This window comes from Esox lucius, chromosome 19 (genome assembly GCF_011004845.1).
Source record: "Esox lucius isolate fEsoLuc1 chromosome 19, fEsoLuc1.pri, whole genome shotgun sequence".
Classification (NCBI taxonomy): Eukaryota; Metazoa; Chordata; class Actinopteri; order Esociformes; family Esocidae; genus Esox; species Esox lucius.
Genome location: NC_047587.1, coordinates 29726637 through 29743754, shown reverse-complemented (window position 1 = coordinate 29743754; position 17118 = coordinate 29726637). Strand labels below are relative to the sequence as shown.

General features: G+C 45.9%; 1 protein-coding gene across 7 annotated transcripts in view; it reads left to right on the top strand.

The window, feature by feature from the left end:
• The window catches only part of akap13 (A-kinase anchoring protein 13), a 90596-nt gene that overhangs the window by 70841 nt on the left and 2637 nt on the right, over nucleotides 1-17118 (top strand). For 5 of the 7 annotated variants that reach the window (XM_029115278.2, XM_029115282.2, XM_029115281.2 and 2 more), the window contains 22 exons: nucleotides 462-504; nucleotides 634-748; nucleotides 3444-3606; nucleotides 8060-8127; nucleotides 8526-8583; nucleotides 8772-8928; nucleotides 9162-9271; nucleotides 9384-9530; nucleotides 10411-10664; nucleotides 10774-10899; nucleotides 11065-11182; nucleotides 11475-11726; nucleotides 11887-11963; nucleotides 12634-12815; nucleotides 12953-13035; nucleotides 13811-14011; nucleotides 14830-14988; nucleotides 15089-15159; nucleotides 15622-15666; nucleotides 15869-15919; nucleotides 16038-16502; nucleotides 16775-17084. In XM_029115278.2, coding sequence (XP_028971111.2) covers nucleotides 462-504; nucleotides 634-748; nucleotides 3444-3606; nucleotides 8060-8127; nucleotides 8526-8583; nucleotides 8772-8928; nucleotides 9162-9271; nucleotides 9384-9530; nucleotides 10411-10664; nucleotides 10774-10899; nucleotides 11065-11182; nucleotides 11475-11726; nucleotides 11887-11963; nucleotides 12634-12815; nucleotides 12953-13035; nucleotides 13811-14011; nucleotides 14830-14988; nucleotides 15089-15159; nucleotides 15622-15666; nucleotides 15869-15919; nucleotides 16038-16502; nucleotides 16775-17084 — 3255 coding nt within the window. The remainder of the gene's footprint in view (nucleotides 1-461; nucleotides 505-633; nucleotides 749-3443; nucleotides 3607-8059; nucleotides 8128-8525; nucleotides 8584-8771; nucleotides 8929-9161; nucleotides 9272-9383; nucleotides 9531-10410; nucleotides 10665-10773; nucleotides 10900-11064; nucleotides 11183-11474; nucleotides 11727-11886; nucleotides 11964-12633; nucleotides 12816-12952; nucleotides 13036-13810; nucleotides 14012-14829; nucleotides 14989-15088; nucleotides 15160-15621; nucleotides 15667-15868; nucleotides 15920-16037; nucleotides 16503-16774; nucleotides 17085-17118) is intronic. The other 2 variants (XM_029115280.2, XM_029115279.2) reach the window with 2 other exon arrangements.

Sequence of the window (17118 nt, the reverse complement as noted above, 5' to 3'; positions counted from 1 at the left end):
CTAAGGCAGAGCTTCTATCTGGCCCCTCGACTATCTTCATGTCACCGGCCAGCCTTGACTGCTGTTGTTCATTAGGCTGCCTTATCACATTCCTCTATGTATGTGTTTGTCGGGTCTTGTTGTTAATTGGCTCTACCCAATGTGCAACTCCACATTTAACCTGTCTTAGCAGGTACTGGCTGGTTCTGTCGGATGTTGGCGCAAAGTTTTATGGGTTTTCACCTTCGCTTGGAAACGTCTTGTACTAATTCCGTATTATGTAATGTCAACTTGTACTGAACCACAATACTGATAAAACTAGAAGTCGTGTTGTATGCTAGCTACTGTGAGACTATGACTTTCCCCTGAATAATTCCAGTCTGTTATATAAATGTTTTCTAAGTTCTCCTATTCAACAAGCATATCTCACCCTCTCTGTTCCATTGGTCCAACTCATCCCTTCCTGTCCGTTTTCCCTGTAGGAATGGGATCCTTCTCCAGCACCTCTGGATCGTTGGAGTACAGGTACAACACAAGGCTGTCTGCCATCCTTTCATACAGGGCTCTGACAAGTCTTTCCGCTAAATGTTTGCTTCTTACGACAGTGTCTGAGACTATTCTGAGCCTGTGGTTCTCCTTCTCTCCTTATTCCAGCATCTCAGAGGAGGACCCTGGGCCGCTGCGGAGCGACACGGAGGGGAGACAAGGCACCAAGGTCAGCCGCACTTTCAGTTACCTCAAGAGCAAGATGAGCACTAAGAAGAACAAGGTGAGTCTGCCCATTGAGCCTCCGGTCGTCCTCCATCCCTTCTCTCTCCTCCTCCTTCTAGCAGAGTACCGGGAATCGCTCATATTTTCCGCTGGAAGCGTAACGTTGAGCTAACTGAGTTGAGCTAACTGAGTCCCAGTGGTCACATGACCTTTTGACATTGGCCCTCTCACTATCAACACTATGTGTTACATCACCTGTTCTTTTTACAATACTCTGTAAGCGTTATTTAGGTGCACAATGTGGCTGAAATAAGCCACCAACTGGATGACAGCATATGTTGCTCCAAAACCTGTATATGTTGTTCAGCATTAATGGTGCCTTCCCATACCATCACGGATGTCCCTTGCGTAGAGCAATTTTTCCGGATTCTCTGAATCATTTAATGATGATAGATTCATAGATTATGAGATCCCCAAAATCTTTGTAATTTTACGTTGAGAAACGGTTTTCTTAAAATGTTACACTATTTGCCTGTGCAGTGTTTCACAGAGGGGTGAACCCCTCCCATCTTTACTTCTGAAAGACTCATCCTCGCTGGGATGCTCTTTTTATTGTCAGTCATGTTACTAACCTGTTTCCAATTCATCTAATTAGTTGTGAGATGTTCCACCAGCTTTTTTTTGCATTACACATCTTTTCCAGTCTTTTGTTGCCCCTGTCTCAGCTTTTTTGAAATGTGTTGCTGGCATCAAATTCAAAGTGGGCATATATTTTTCAAGAAATAATAACATTTCTCAGTTTTAACATTTTATGTTGTCTTTTCTATTGAATATAAGGTTTCAATGATTTTCACATCACTGCATTCTGTTTTCCTTTACATTTTACACAGCGTCCCAAACAGGGTTGTGTATTCGATGTACCTTCAGAGTAGTTATTAATGCAGCGTTATTAATTATTAATTGCGCACATTGCAAATCTTAAAATCAGTTTACAGAACCCCTTTTTCGATCGATTCCAGTATGTCCTAATCAGAATAGGGCGGGTGTGAACAGCAACTATCTGCTAGGTGACAGGGCATCCGGCTGAGAGTTGCAAGAAGCAGTGTGAGGCGCCTGGTCTGCACGCAGTAGGGAAGTGAAACAGGAAGCAGAGGCATGCTGTGGTCTGTCTCAAACAGACGTCTGCATGGCATCATGGCTGCTATGAAAACAAACCACACTCCTCAGCTTAATAACATCATGCTTCCTGATAACAGCAAAGGAAATAGCAGTAATAGCCAGACTCGGGATCAACACAGTTCTCGTCTCATTTAATTTCCCTCACGATTGTATCCGAAACAATGTGTATTATTTTTATTATTTTTTACTTGTAATTACATTGAAGAATGTGGTCATGATAATTAAAAGATGCATATTTAACACAGGCAGGCTCCGTGGATTAGCCACTGTTGGCACAACTCTTAACTTCCACTTTGAGAGTGTGTGTGTTCTGAATGTCATCGTACGCTACATGCAGTTTTGTGAGAGTGTGAGCTAGATGAGTCAGGAAGCTGCAATGTACCAGAGACTACAGACTACAGCAGAACCGAAGCGCAGCTGCCACCCCCTCCTCCCATCCTACACGTTAGTTCACTTCCTTCAGCTTGTAGCTGGGCGTCGTGGGAACGAGGTTGTAGATGCATGTTGTGTAAGAGCAGGGGGCACAGTCAGACAGACACACAGCCAGACACAGATGAGTGGACGGGCAAATTGACTGACAGACAGACAGGGTGGAAGGACAGACAGGTTGGAGGGACAGGCAGACAGGTTGGAGGGACAGGCGGACAGGTTGGAGGGACAGGCGGACAGGGTAAAGAGACAGACGGACAGGGTAAAGAGACAGACGGACAGGGTAAAGAGACAGACGGACAGGGTAAAGAGACATGTTGTGTAGACGATTCCAGCTGCAAAGTGGTTCTCTGAAGCTGAGGACTGAGAAAAGACAGGATGAGGTAAGAAGGCTTGGTCATTTCGGGGCTTCTGGGAAACGGCACATGAGAAATGGCTATTACTGTAATGTCAATGGTCTCAATCTTTGTAACTCACTCTAATACAACTTCTGTACTTGGTATTTGTTTATCACATCTGCAAGTTTATATCTAGGAATTTGGTGTGGAATTATGTGGAGTCTGGACTCCCTTCATTGGTCGCCTGTGTCTCCTTCAGATGAGAAGTGAATCGTCTTCGCTGTCATTGTTTTGAATTGACTCACAGCTAACTGCTCAGACAGGAACAGGCTCTATAACATTTCTAACCACACATCCTTCCCCGTGTGGAGATCCCTGCCTTAGCACCCTATCTAGTTTGATTCAGAATCCTGGGATATTTCATGTTTCCTGTACCGATCATGAATGACTGTCCATCTGCACGGTAGACCTGAGTGTTACATGTGTTGCATCTCTGGTTACAGTGTTGCAGTGAACTTTGGTCCGAATTATGTTTATTTTTTGTGAACTGGGTAGAAAATACCTAAATATTGTGAATGTATATATATATATATATTTTTTTAGCAGTCAAAGGCTTGTGGTTTCGACTCAAGTGGTCAGTGATGACTGAATACCTCTTCCTCTGGGTCACATGTCCATGGGCACTGACTAATTAGCGTCTGAGCGTGTCATCAGTATCGGGGGGACTTTGATCACTCAGCCAAGGGCAGCGTTGCACTGTGCTGCACGGCTCTGCGGGTGTTTTCATTTCTCTTTAATCTTCTGCAGGAGAAAGACAAAGAGAAGGGTCAGGGGAAGGACAAAGACCCCAAGGAGAAAGACCGAAAGCCCCTGAACGGCCATCTCTTCAGCTCCGTGAACCTAGCCCCATCCACAACGTGCCACCAATGCAGCAAACCCATCAACACTAAAGAGGCCTTCCTCTGCACCAGTAAGGCCCCTCCTACTCCTCTTTCTTCTCATTTGCCTCTTTCTTCTCCTATGCCTCTTCAGTGTTTCCCCTACTATTTTGTTCCAAAAGTGGGGGGAAACAGTTTGCACGCCGACACGCTGACATCAATGACATAAAAGGCTCAATGGGTTGAATGCTACAAATGTGTTTTTAATGTATTGCAAAAACGTCCTCCCTGTACACCAGTCTTTTGCTTGTCAACTTCATTTTCTTTACGTTATTTGACAGTACTTGCTTAACATCATTCCCTAACAATAACCTAAGTACTCCCCCCAAATTAACCATTCTCTAAAACTGTTCATGAATCGCCTTCCCGACTAATAAAAGCAACTAGCTACTAACATTATATGTGGAACTTTACAAACTCTCCTGAGTATTTCGTACAAGACATTCACTGCAGCACTGAATAGTCTTTTCCACTAATAGTATCCCTTTTACATCCCTTTTATGTAATGTTGTTGGTTTTATAACACAATCCCTCTGCAAAACTAATGACCACCAGCGGATGAACAACAATAATAACGTCTAAACTTTTTATTTTAGATATGTTCTCCATATTAAAAATATCTTAAGCTCTAACTTTCTCAATGTGCTCCAGCTTATAATATTCTTTACCTTATGTAAAGTATTATTGAAAAAAGGAATTTCGTTTTTTTTAATGTTTTTCCTTTGAAAATGTATACAGCACAAACTATATATACACTGCACACTTTAATTATGAAGGCAAAATCCGAAAATTGGAAGTCTTATTGTTGCTGCCGAATGGAAATAACATTTCACCAAGTTTTTTTATTTTGAAGGCAAAGTACGAAAACCAGATGTCTTATTGTTGCTGCTCTAATCTCTAATGTTCCCTGCATGACGCTAATTTATTGTAGCCGATTATAGCCAGGAACGTCACTAGAAATTCGTGGATGGGGGTCGAAGCCTCATTTTGGTGGTTATTGGGGGTATTTTTAGAATTGCAACGGGTGTAAAATCTATCAAAATAAGGTTATTTTTTGGTCAAGTTTGGCTAATAGGATACCTGTCTCATATTTTGTGTTAGACACTAATCTAATATTACTTAGATTCTATCCAAATAAAGAATTAAAGTCCACTCTGTCCTCATCCATCCAACACCAACAAATGGCACGAAAACAGTTGTACTATGTAGCCAAAACACTTTTGTCAACTATACTTTATAGCAGTGTTTATCCAGATCATTGAATAACCGGATCTCCCATCCTCTGAACAGAATACATGGAAATATGCTAAAGCCCCTCTAAAATAGGCCTAGCGACGTCCCTGATTATAGCTATTGAGTTGCGGCAGCTAGCTAACTACCTGTGGTTTTCGCTCAGATGATGGCTACCGTCTTTCTACCAATGTGACAGCCACTTACTGACAGTTCAACACAAATGTGTGCAGTACACAGACTGTTACGTTTCTCCGACCTCACTCGCTACTAGATACTCTGAACTTCGGGTGCAGGACGTTGTCGGAATACAGAAAATATTACAAAAAAATAACATTAAATGTTTTTGTTTTGCAAAGCCTTTGCACAGTCTGTTTTCAATTGCATTAAATATTTACAATGTGCGTTGGACCAAAATGTGCGTTCTACCAAAACTATTCAGTATCTTTTTTTCATAAAAATATACTGTTTTTCTGTGGAGCACTGCTCTGATTACAGTAAGAGGGAAAAAGTGGCCTCTTTCTTGTTCTCCTCTTTATTCTCCTCTGCTTTTTCCTTATTCTTCTACTCTTTCTCCTCCCCCATGCTTGTTTCTTATTCTTCTACTTATCTTCTACTCTATCTTATTCTTCTCCTCTTCTACTCTTTCTTATTCTTGTACTCTTCTCCTACTCGTCTTTCTTCTTCTTCTCCTCTTTATTCTCCCACTCCCCTCGTTCTTATTTTTCTCCTCTGTATTTCTCCTCTGTATTCCCTTTATCTGTCAACTAGCCCACGTCGTGTTGATTAGTTAATTATGTTGTCTAAAAAGTCACAGTGGTTAGTTAGTGGATGTCACAGCAGAGGTGTTACTTAGTCATGCTGAAACCAAATCCAACGCGTGTGAAAACCCTGTGAGCAGTCTCAGCAGTGGTGATCACAGCCACTTGGCCACTCTCTTGGTTACCCTGCCGCTACACTGTAAGACACGGGAGTCACTGTAACTTCGGGTCAAACGTGTAAAGGTCAAAGACCCCCGAATAATGCAGAGCTGCTAGCTCTGTAATGGCTACCAGTGGGGATCCTCCCTCGTCAGAGGTGTACAGAGCGGTGTTTCCCAATCCTGGTCCTGGGGACCCAAAGGGGTGCACATTTTTGTTTTTGCCCTAGCACTCACACACCTGATTCAAATGATGTCCTACCATATACACACTTGATTGACACAATCAACCTATCATCAAGTCTTTCATTTGAATCAGGTGTGTGTGTGTGTGTGTGCTTAGGCAAAAACAAAAACGTGCACCCCTTTGCGGTCCCCAGGACCAGGATTGGGAAACACTCCATTAGAGTGAATACGGCCCGACAGATCCATGTAAGACATCGTCTCTACTGCACCAATGTAAGAAGGCTCTTCATTGACTATAGGTCGATGTCAGTCGTGGAGTGCCCTTTGAGGTTGTCACTATGACCCCAGGCACACTCAGTAGCATCTGTTTTAATGATCTGTGTCGCATCATTTGTTCCTCAACAGAAGTGCCTGTAACTTGCCGATGATTAGTTGAATATTCCCACCCACCTCTGCAGTATGCAATTAGAACCAGCGTGTAAAAGTTTGGTTCTTTCTGTTGTCGGTCTGTCTGAGCCGTGATGGACTGGGTTAATGCCAGGCAGACCACTCCGTCATCTCTGTCTTTCACTGGGTTTCATCACCCTGCATCACTCACCACACAGCTGGAACACATTTCTCTCTGTCTCTCTCTGTCTCCCTCTCTCCCCCCTTTCTGTGAAAATGAACATCCTTTCACTGCTCTTTCTCCCCCTTCACCCTCTCTCTCTCTCCCAGACTGGCAAAGGCTGTGTAGTACGCCCTAACTGGGTTTTGGCCAAGGCTGTGTAGTACGCCCTAACTGGGTTTTGGCTAAGGCTGTGTAGTACGCCCTAACTGTGTTTTGGCAAATGCTGTGTAGTACGCCCTAACTGGGTTTTGGCTAAGGCTGTGTAGTACACCCTAACTGTGTTTTGGCTAAGGCTGTGTAGTACGCCCTAACTGTGTTTTGGCAAAGGCTGTGTAGTACACCCTAACTGTGTTTTGGCAAAGGCTGTGTAGTACACCCTAACTGTGTTTCGGTGGCTCCTTTCTCAAAAGTCTGTCAGCTTTTGTCACAGTATCACAGCATTGTGTCCCAACAAAGGCTTTAAGGGGCAATGGCTTGCAAACAATGTGCAACAAGCCATTAGTTTTGATAGTTAAAATTTAGAGGAATGGCTTTATCAGCGATTCTGATCTATATTTCTATCTGGAAGTAAGTTGCAGCTCTGTGTGTGTGTGTGGGGGGGGGGGCAGCCAGCAAGCTCTGACGGAAATATAAACAAAGACTTTTAACAGAGAACTGCCTCCCCCGTTTGTACTTTAAGACAGACAATCAAAACAACTCCCACAAGCTGGCGGTGAAAATAAATATCAGGGACACACCCTGTTGCACTGTCCCTTCTCTGGCTGGTTAACAGCTCCAGCTGGGAGAGCAACTGAAGTGGGGTTGTGTCGGTGTGTCCTGGGCGGGCCCTCCCTTCTGACAGGAGAGGAGTGGGTAGGACTGGCCCCTTTTATACCTCAGCCTCTTTACTGTCTTCATGGGCGGGTTTGTCTTATGCTCCTTTTATCTCGTGAGATCACATGTTTTATAGTGGCTGGTTTGAGTTCTCCCTACATGCACCTGGGTGTGTCTGCTAACAGTGTTGATTCAACAAGGCTTTGTAGTTGTTCAGAGGTCAGACTTCTAACAGGCTGGGTGGAGGTAAGGACATAAGGAAGAGAAAGCGAGAAACCCATTTTTCTTAACGTTAATGCGACTTCTCTTATTAATAATTGTATCACTGCTTATAATCGGCTAGAGTTTGGATGAACCCATTCAGTCATTGTGTTGGTTTCCTGTTTGTTTCTATAGTTCAGGGTGGTTAAAGGGAGCGTTGCTGTTTTGATATGCTTTACTAGCTAGCAGATCTTTTTCTTTTCCTTGCGGTTTCTGCTGTTCAGCTGTGTGACCTTGCTGCATTAAAATGATATTATTTACAGTAGCAATGGTGTCATGTGATGGAGGAGGGGGGTGGCTTTGTTTTCAGACAACTGAACTAGAGATTTGATTTCATACTGGCACCTCAACCGTCCTACCAATGTTAGAATTACTGTATTATCTTCTGACTGTCATTTTCTGCAGTTTTAATTGTCTTGTGAGGTCTTGTGAGGTGAACTTAGTTTTTTCTCTCTCTTGATTTCAGACTGCAATGCACAGGTACATAAAGGCTGCAGAGAGAGTCTTCCTTTATGTGTCAAGGTCAGAATGAAGGTGAGCTCTGGTGTCTGTCTGTCATCTTCCTGTCAGCTGTCTGTCTCTCAATTTTCTGTCAGTGGTCTTTCAACTGTCTGTCATTGTCAAGTGTCTGTCGGTTGTTGTCAACTCTGTCTGCCATGTGTTTGTTAACTGTCTGTTTAGCTGTTTGTCAACCCTCAGTCAATTGGTCTGTCTGTCAACTCTCTGTCAGCTGTCCATCTGTTTTTCAACTGTCTGCCTGTCAACTGTCTTCAATGCTTAGTGGACAAACACAGCATTGGTAGCAACACCGGTTGATGTGTCTGTCAGCAGTCATCAGTCTGTGTGTGTGTGAAGTTACAGGCTTGTTAAGGGCACTGGTGTGTTGTAATAGCATACCATATTCTGAAAGCTTTTCCCTTTGTGTTGTTCAGCAGCAGAAGCAACAAACGGTGACAGATTCTGCGTCCGTGGCTGGAGTCCTGTTGAGAAGTAAATGATACGTTAATTCACCCTGTTCAGATGGGTCTTTGTCTATTCCAGCACAGCTGTGGTCTGGTGCTGTGTATATATGATATGTTTATAGACTGTATTGATTTGACCATGGACATGCACAGTATCTGTAGTGTCTCTAGACATTTACAGAACCTCATACTAACCGTCTGTTGTTTGCGTATCAGCTACGGCGTCGACATCATCGCGGGAGCGTCCATGGTCGACCATCTCGTCCCATGACGACCAGGGCATGGCTACGGCCGTGGTGCCTCGCAGAAACGCCAGCGTCCGCTCGTTTAACAGCAACCTTTCCAAGAGCATCTCCATCAGCAACATTGCAGGGTGAGACAGACCCCCGTTCAAGCACCATCTGAAAACGGGCCTCGACACGCTCGGCTCGCCCAGCCCGTTCTCACGCCACACTGATTGACAACACGGCATCTGTGTTCTTGCGAACGGTGCAACTCAAAAAATGGAGTATTGAGACTGTCCTGTTATCGCTCCTTCACTAAGTCTGCTTCTCTCTCGTCTGTCTGTCTGCCTATCTGCCGGTCTGATGGCCTCTGTCCACGCAGACCGTTGATGGACGAGATGCCGCTGGGCCTGAAATACCTATCCCAGTCCACCGACTCCCTGCACAAGACCTCCAAGGTCAACGAGTCCACAGAGTCTCTCACGGATGAAGGTGGGTTAGCAGGACCGAGACAACGCTACAGAGCCTGTATCTGACCCTCTCTGTCATCGCCGGGTCAAGGGAAACTAAAACGTGTGTGTGTGTGTGTTATGTGTTGCCATAGGGACTGAGATGATGGACAGTCAGCTAATGGGGGAGTTTGAGGCGGAGTCTAAGGATCTGGAGGCGGACTCCTGGACCTTCACTGTGGATAAGAAGTATGTGAAGGGCCTGAAGAAGGAGGTGGTCAAGAGGCAGGACGTCATCTATGGTAGGAGGGCCTCTCTCTCTCTGAAACCACTTCTGCCATCACATTACAATCACTCACTTTCACTTTGTTTATGATTCAATTTTTTTCCAAAAGCGGCGACATCCTTTTTCCCTTATGTATTTTCACAGAAAGTGTATAAAACAATTTTTATGTAATAATCTGTCGATTCATATTGCAATTAATTGGATACCAAAGATCTATTCCAGGAATTATAAAGTGTTTTATTCATTATATATATATATATATATATATATATATATATATATATATATATATATATATAAATAAATATATATATATAAATACATGAATCTAATTTATATTATTATTGTTTTTACAAATGACGTTAGTTCAACTTTCAGATGTCTAAGACTTACACAGTACTGTAGATTAAATGGGTGTTTATTGATATCTTGCACAATGTTTTCTTTAAATCAACTTAATAGTAGTGAGTTTCTATGACACTCATGTAATGATCAATCCCATTAATAATGTAGGAAATGCTCACGATGCTCAACTGTAAAGCAACTTCACATGCATAAGTGGCCCACTGTTTTTATTGTGCTATGCCGAACATTACTGTAATGCAAAACTGAGCAATGCGTTGAAGGAGAAAGGTGTTTCACTACACGCAGGCTATGGCTTGATCCCAAACTAATGTGGAGCTCTTTCAAAAGCAGACACTTGTTTTAGACGAAGTCGGTGCTTAGTGTTCATCATTCAATGTTTCGCATGTTCTATTATCGACATAAGCAATTTTTATTGTTTCGTTTTTGCAGCTCAAAAATACTTTTTCAGGGTTAAATGGGAAATCTATTTAGATACCATAGAGATAGATAAAGATCTCTCAACTGTTTGTCTCCCACCACCCCATCTCCAGAGCTGGTCCAGACAGAGATGCACCACGTGCGGACCCTGAAGATCATGTCTGAGGTGTACAGTAAGGGCCTGCAGAAGGAGGTTCAGCTGGAGACCCAGACGGTGGACAGGGTGTTCCCCATGCTGGACTACCTCCTGGACCTCCACACACACTTCTTCGCACACCTGCTGGAGCGCAAGAGGGAGTCCTCAATCGAGGGCCGGGATGATGGCAGCTTCCTCATCCGCAAGATAGGAGACGTCCTCGTCTCGCAGGTTGGTAGGGGGAGACTCAGTTTAGGGGACGTTGTGGAAAATGTTCAAAATGTTTTGATTAGAATGCCAGTCAGTTTGTTGGTAGAAATCTTCAGTTTCTTGTCTTTAGTTTTCGGGGCCCAATGCCGAGCGCATGAAGAAAGTCTACGGGAAATTCTGCAGCCGCCACAATGAGGCCGTCAACTTTTATAAGGAGCTTCACACCAAAGACAAACGCTTCCAAGCCTTCATCAAGGTGACTAACTATCAGTTGTTCAGCATGCCGCTTTATATAAACAATATAAATCAGTGTGTAGACGGTCGCTCTCTCCACCAGGTGGTGCCATCTCACCTTTTCATTTGTTGCCTCCATTGACCCACTGTAAATACTTTGAGTTTCTCTGTTGTGTTTGTGCCTCAGAAAAAGATGAGTAGCACGATTGTCCGAAGACTAGGCATTCCAGAGTGCATCTTATTGGTGACACAGCGAATAACCAAGTACCCGGTGCTACTCCAGAGGATACTGCAGCACACCAAAGGTAAGACTGTCCACCTAAATACCTCAGACGAGCACACAGCGTCATGTCACACAGTGTTATTGTGCTGGATATGTTGACACTGGGTGAGGCAGACACCGGGTTTCTGAGACTTTCTTGGATTCTTAATAAAGTGTCTGTTTGTTGATTCAACAAACAAATTCCCAATTATTCGTAAACGTAGGACTCTTTGAATTGAATTCGTGGGTATATATCGGGGGGGGGGTGCATCACGTCGGGATGCGACACCCTGTGCGTCACGTCGAGAGTGACACGCTAACGTTGACTTGTGCAGAGAACGAGGAGGACCACGAGGATATAACCAAGGCCCTGAAGCTGGTGAAGGAGATCCTCAACGCGGTGGACAGCAAGGTGAACGAGCACGACAAGAAGAGGCGGCTGAAAGAGGTGTACAGTCGCACGGACAGCAAGTCCATTCAGAGGATGAAGAGCGGCCAGATGTTTGCGCGGGAGGACCTGTTGAGAGGCAGGAGGTTGCTGCACGATGGACCGCTGCAGCTCAAGAACTCTGCGGGCAGGCTTAAGGGTATACATCTCTCTGCCCTTCTCCCTCTCTGACTTCCCCTTTCCTCATCAGTCTTACTCCCCGCTCTGCGTTTATCTCCTTGTCCTGCTCTAATTTCTTGTCCGTCTTTCTCTCAACGCTTTCTCCACTGATCCGGACTCATTGTGATTTCCCCCCACAGATGTCCAGGCCATGTTGCTGTCGGACGTTTTTGTGTTCCTCCAGGAGAAAGACCAGAAATATGTGTTTGCCTCGCTGGTATGTTAAATGCATTTCCCTGATGTTGTTTCCCACGTCCCACTCTGTACTGTGGAGAAGAGTTCAGTCTTAGCCTGGTGTCAAGGTTTTCCCAGCTTAGTTGTGAGGCACTAACGTTCGTCATGGTTCCACTCTTGGTCTAATCTTGTTGTCCGGCGGTTTTTTCCCCATTCAGTGGAGTTTTCATTTGCTTCATAGACAAAAACACCCACTGTTCTATACATCCTTCCATATGAACCTGTTCTACAGTATACATCCTTCCATATGAACCTGTTCTACAGTATACATCCTTCCATATGAACCTGTTCTATACATCCTTCCATATGAACCTGTTCTATACATCCTTCCATATGGACCTGTTCTATACATCCTTCCATATGGACCTGTTCTATACATCCTTCCATATGAACCTGTTCTATACATCCTTCCATATGAACCTGTTCTATACATCCTTCCATATGAACCTGTTCTATACATCCTTCCATATGAGCCTGTTCTATACATCCTTCCATATGAACCTGTTCTATACATCCTTCCATATGAACCTGTTCTATACATCCTTCCATATGAACCTGTTCTATACATCCTTCCATATGAACCTGTTCTATACATCCTTCCACCACCTCCCTGTCTCACCCCATTCCTCCCGTTATTCTCTCTCGACCCTCAGGACCAGCGATCCACAGTGATCTCCCTACAGAAGTTGATTGTGCGGGAGGTGGCTAACGAGGAGCGGGGTCTGTTCCTGATCACAGCAGGCATAGAGAAGCCAGAGATGGTGGAGGTGCTGGCCAGCACAAAGGAGGAGCGCAACATCTGGATGCAGCTCATACAGGATGCCATGCACTCCATGTGAGTCACATGGGAACTACAATATCTATCTCTGTTTCTATAGGAACACACCTCGTTCATCCACAGACAGTGTAGAGGAGCCTGTTGGCTGTACACAACACATGTTCACAGTTTGATGGTTGGTTGTGTGTTACCAGAGAGAAGGATGACGATGAGGGAATCCCCAGTGAGACTGAGGAAGACAAGAGACTGTTGGAGACGAAAGCACGGGAGATGAGAGGTAAAATCACAGAAATGCCTATGACTGGAAAAGTCTATGACTGTTAATAACCGCTGCATCTATGACTGGTAATATCTCCTGCATCCATGACGGGTAATAACACCTGCGTCTATGAAGGGTAATAACCACTGCGTCTACGACCAAAGAAAACCACTGCATCAATTACTTGTAATAACCATTGTGTAAATGAAGGGTAATAACCACTGCATCTACGACCAGGGATAACCGCTGCGTCTATGACTTGTAATAACCACTGCATCTATGAAGGGTAATAACCACTGCATTTACGACCATTGACAACCTCTGCGTCTATGAATTGTAATAACCACTGCATCTATGAAGGGTAATAACCGCTGCTTTTACAACCGGTGATAACCACTGCGCCTAGGACCGGTGATAACCGCTGTGTCTGTGACGAGTAATAACCCCTGTGTCTATGAATTGTCAAACCACTGCGTCCATGAAGGGTAATAACACTTGCATCTATGAAGGGTAGTAACCTCTTCGTCTACGACCAATGATTACCACTGCATCAATGACTTGTAATAACCATTGCATAAATGAAAGGTAATAACCACTGCATCTAAGACCGGTAATAACCGCTGCGTCTATGAATTGTAAAAATCACTGCGTCTAGGAAGGGTAATAACCGCTGCATCTACAACCATTGACAACCGCTGCTTCTATGAATTGTATTAACCACTGCGTCTATGATGGGTAATAAACGCTGCATCTACGACTGGTGATAACTATTGTGTCCATCCGTTTCTCACAGAGCTGCTGAGGAAGAAGGACGAGCAGATCGTGTCTTTGTTGGAGGAGAAGGTGAAGGTGTTCCGGGACATGTGTGAGGGGCGCAGTGGCTTGGCAGAGGATCCCAGTTCAGCCCAGTCTATCAGAACAAGGATGCTGTTCAGAGCCACCCCCGACGACGTCACAAAGGGAGAGCCCATCATGAAGGATGCCCTGAAGGAAGGTGAGTGGGTGGCCGTGCCTGGTCCAGAGACCAAACACAGCACAGATCAGTGGTCACCTACTGAATTACCTAGGCAGGTCGCCAATCATGTACCCCCGAACACTTAGTGACCAAGCACATAACAGAATACTGCAGTAAAGCCATTGTTGACTGAAGCCATGGGTGTATATATCAGCATCTTCCCTCTGTAGACAGGGAAGGAATCAGTGCATAAGGGTAATAGAATTCTTCTGTGCAGAAATCAAACAAATGGATTGCTTTAACACTGCAGCTTGAGTAATGGACATGATATTGATCTTTTTCTCCTGGTTGCCTTAGTAACCCCATTCATGTTGGTCTGTCATGCTCACTTCAGCTGCCTTGAGCATTGTGTGTATTTGTTATTGAGACTGTAATCTCAGTTACATCTTTCATAATTGGGACCATGTGTGTTAAGAGAAAAGATAACTGTAACGAAGTTTATCTCCGATTACAAACAAGCATGACTGTAGTCAAAATGGTGACATGTCCTGGGCGCCAGGACTAATGTAGCTCGTCATCCTGTGTATCCAATTGTGCCATGACTGATCTAGGGTCATTTATGTTTACATTACTTTATTATTATCATACAAAATGATATTTGTTTGCCTGTTTGTTTTTGTGTACATGTCATCATGGCCTGTGTGTACCATAATAACTTCTTTATTAATTTAGAAATTATTAGTCAAATAAATGCAACATGACTGTGAATCAATGTCATGTTACTGTAAGGATACAACACCAGCCGACTGCAGGGCTGATTGTCACGCATGTGTGTGTGTGTGTGTGTGTTGTTTCAGTGGAGACACTCAACGTGCTGGTGAATGGCAGCGTGGCCGGCGCCGTGGGGCAACAGGTGTCCCAGGATGCATCAGGGGGCAGCGTGGGGCCAGTGTGTCTGCCTCGCCGTGCCGAGACCTTCGGAGGCTTCGACAGCCACCAGATGAACATCTCCAAAAGTAGGGACACGCTCTCCTCAGAAATCCTGTCTGTCCAACTGAAAGCTTACTGTCATTATCTGATGCCAGTGAGCTGAAGGTCTCCTTACTGTCATTCCAGACGGAGAGAAAGAAGATGGCGACGACGCTGTAGACCTTCGGAGGACTGAATCAGACAGCGGGTTGAAGAAGGTCAGTATATTAACTGTACAGCTCACAAATGTGTGTGTGTGTGTGATTGTTGTATCACAGTGAACATCCTGCGTGAACTTGTAGATCCCCAGGTCAATCTTTTAAACCCTTACATCCCTCACCATCAGCAGGGATTTACACATGGCCGTTTCTAAGCAGGACCGCTGCTGCCAATCACCACGACTGGCTTCAACAGACAGACATTAGCCAGGCCCTGGGGCCCTGGCTGAGCTAAGGAAGTCCGTATTATTAAGGCCCCTTTAAGCTCCGTAGTGCCTCCTAGGGCCCAGACTCGCTGTGTGGGAGTGGTCCCCGTGCTTTTAACGCCTATAATCTCCCCGCACTCCTCCCAGGCCTCCCAGGAGGCGTACAGGATGTAACTGCTCCTCTGCAGGTCTAACATGGCCCCCAGCCTCGGGTTTCTCTGTACTGAACTGCAGCTGTGTCTCTCTCCTTCCACAGGGGGGCAACAACAACCTGCTGCTGCTGCTGAAGAGGAACAGCGAGGTTGGTCCGCCCCACCCCACCGCGCTCCCCTTCCAGCACTCCCTCTTAGAAACACATCGAATAAACAACTGGGGAATTAGGTCTATCGATCATACCGTCGGACTCTCCGGCCGGCAGAGTGACTACCCACACATAGGCCTTTGCCTCCACGGAACCACGCCGCGGGTCAAAATGATTCATCGTCCGTCTTTTTGTCCCCCAGCAGGTCCTCCACAGTGTCACGCACCTCCACGACCTCCTTAACACGCTGCAGGTGCGGACGCTCTCCACCCCGTCACGGGGCCGTTTAAAATTCACAGAGAAATACCGCCCCAGTGTCAAACCGCCGTCCCGTGTTTCTGAGCTGTGTGTTTTTCGCCCTCCTCCTGCAGGCGGTGGTGGTGCAGCAGGACACGTTCATCGAGGACCAACGCCACGCCCTGGCCGACCGCACAGCCTCCCGCCACTCCTCCACCTCCTCCCTGTCGTCGTCGTCGTCGCGGCCCAACTCCCTGATCGAGCAGGAGAAGCAGCGCAGCCTGGAGAAACAGAGGCAGGAGGTGGCCAACCTGCAGCGCCAGCAGGCGGCTCACGCCGAGGAGAGGAGGAGGAGGGAGAGGGAGTGGGAGGTGAGGGAGTCGGGGCTGAGCGACCGCGAGGCGCAGGTAAAGGAGCAGGAGGACGAGACGGCGAGGAAGCGCCGGCTGTTGGAGGAGGAGAGACAGGAGCTACAGAGGAGGAAGGAGGAGTACCAGCGGGACTTGGAGAGGTTGCGGGACGCCCAGAGGAAGCTGGACCGAGACAGGGAGGCGCTCCGCAGGGATGCTGAGAATGTGGAGCAGATGAAGAAGGCGGAGGTAAGCTGGACTGGCGGAAGCGGTTCTCACACTGGGCTGTTGTTCTCTGGTCTCTGTCTGTTAGCTTACGTCAATGATATCCCCCTGTTATGTAGCCATCACTCATAAAGGTGACCTTAAAATGACCCATTAACGTCTGCTCACCATATCCTCCACTTGGGCTCAAGCCTGAGCTTCTAATGCTAACAGTAGTTCAACCTTCACTCCTAGATACAATGGAAGACTGTTTCGCTAAGTAGCTTAACTCTCTAATTGTGCAATCTGATCTTTAGGCGGAGCAGGCACGCAGAACCCAGCGGACCCCCTCCACCACCTCAGACGACTCCATCAAGTTCCAGAGCTCCACCTCTCTGGATAAAGACCTTGCGGGAGGAGAGGCCGAGCTCTCCTCGTCCCCCGCCACCAAAGAACCCTTCTTGAGGATGGGCTCGAAGAGGAAAGGGAAGAACCTGAACCCATTTTCGTCCTCCAACTCCAAGGCCCAGAGCAGCACCGAGGCCCAGAACCAAATCCCCCACCGCCTGATGCAGCTGGCCAAGTCCAAGAAGAAGAAGAAGGGGAAGGGGCAGCCATCCCAGCCAGGTACGCACCAATCACATCGCCCGTGTGGAACACA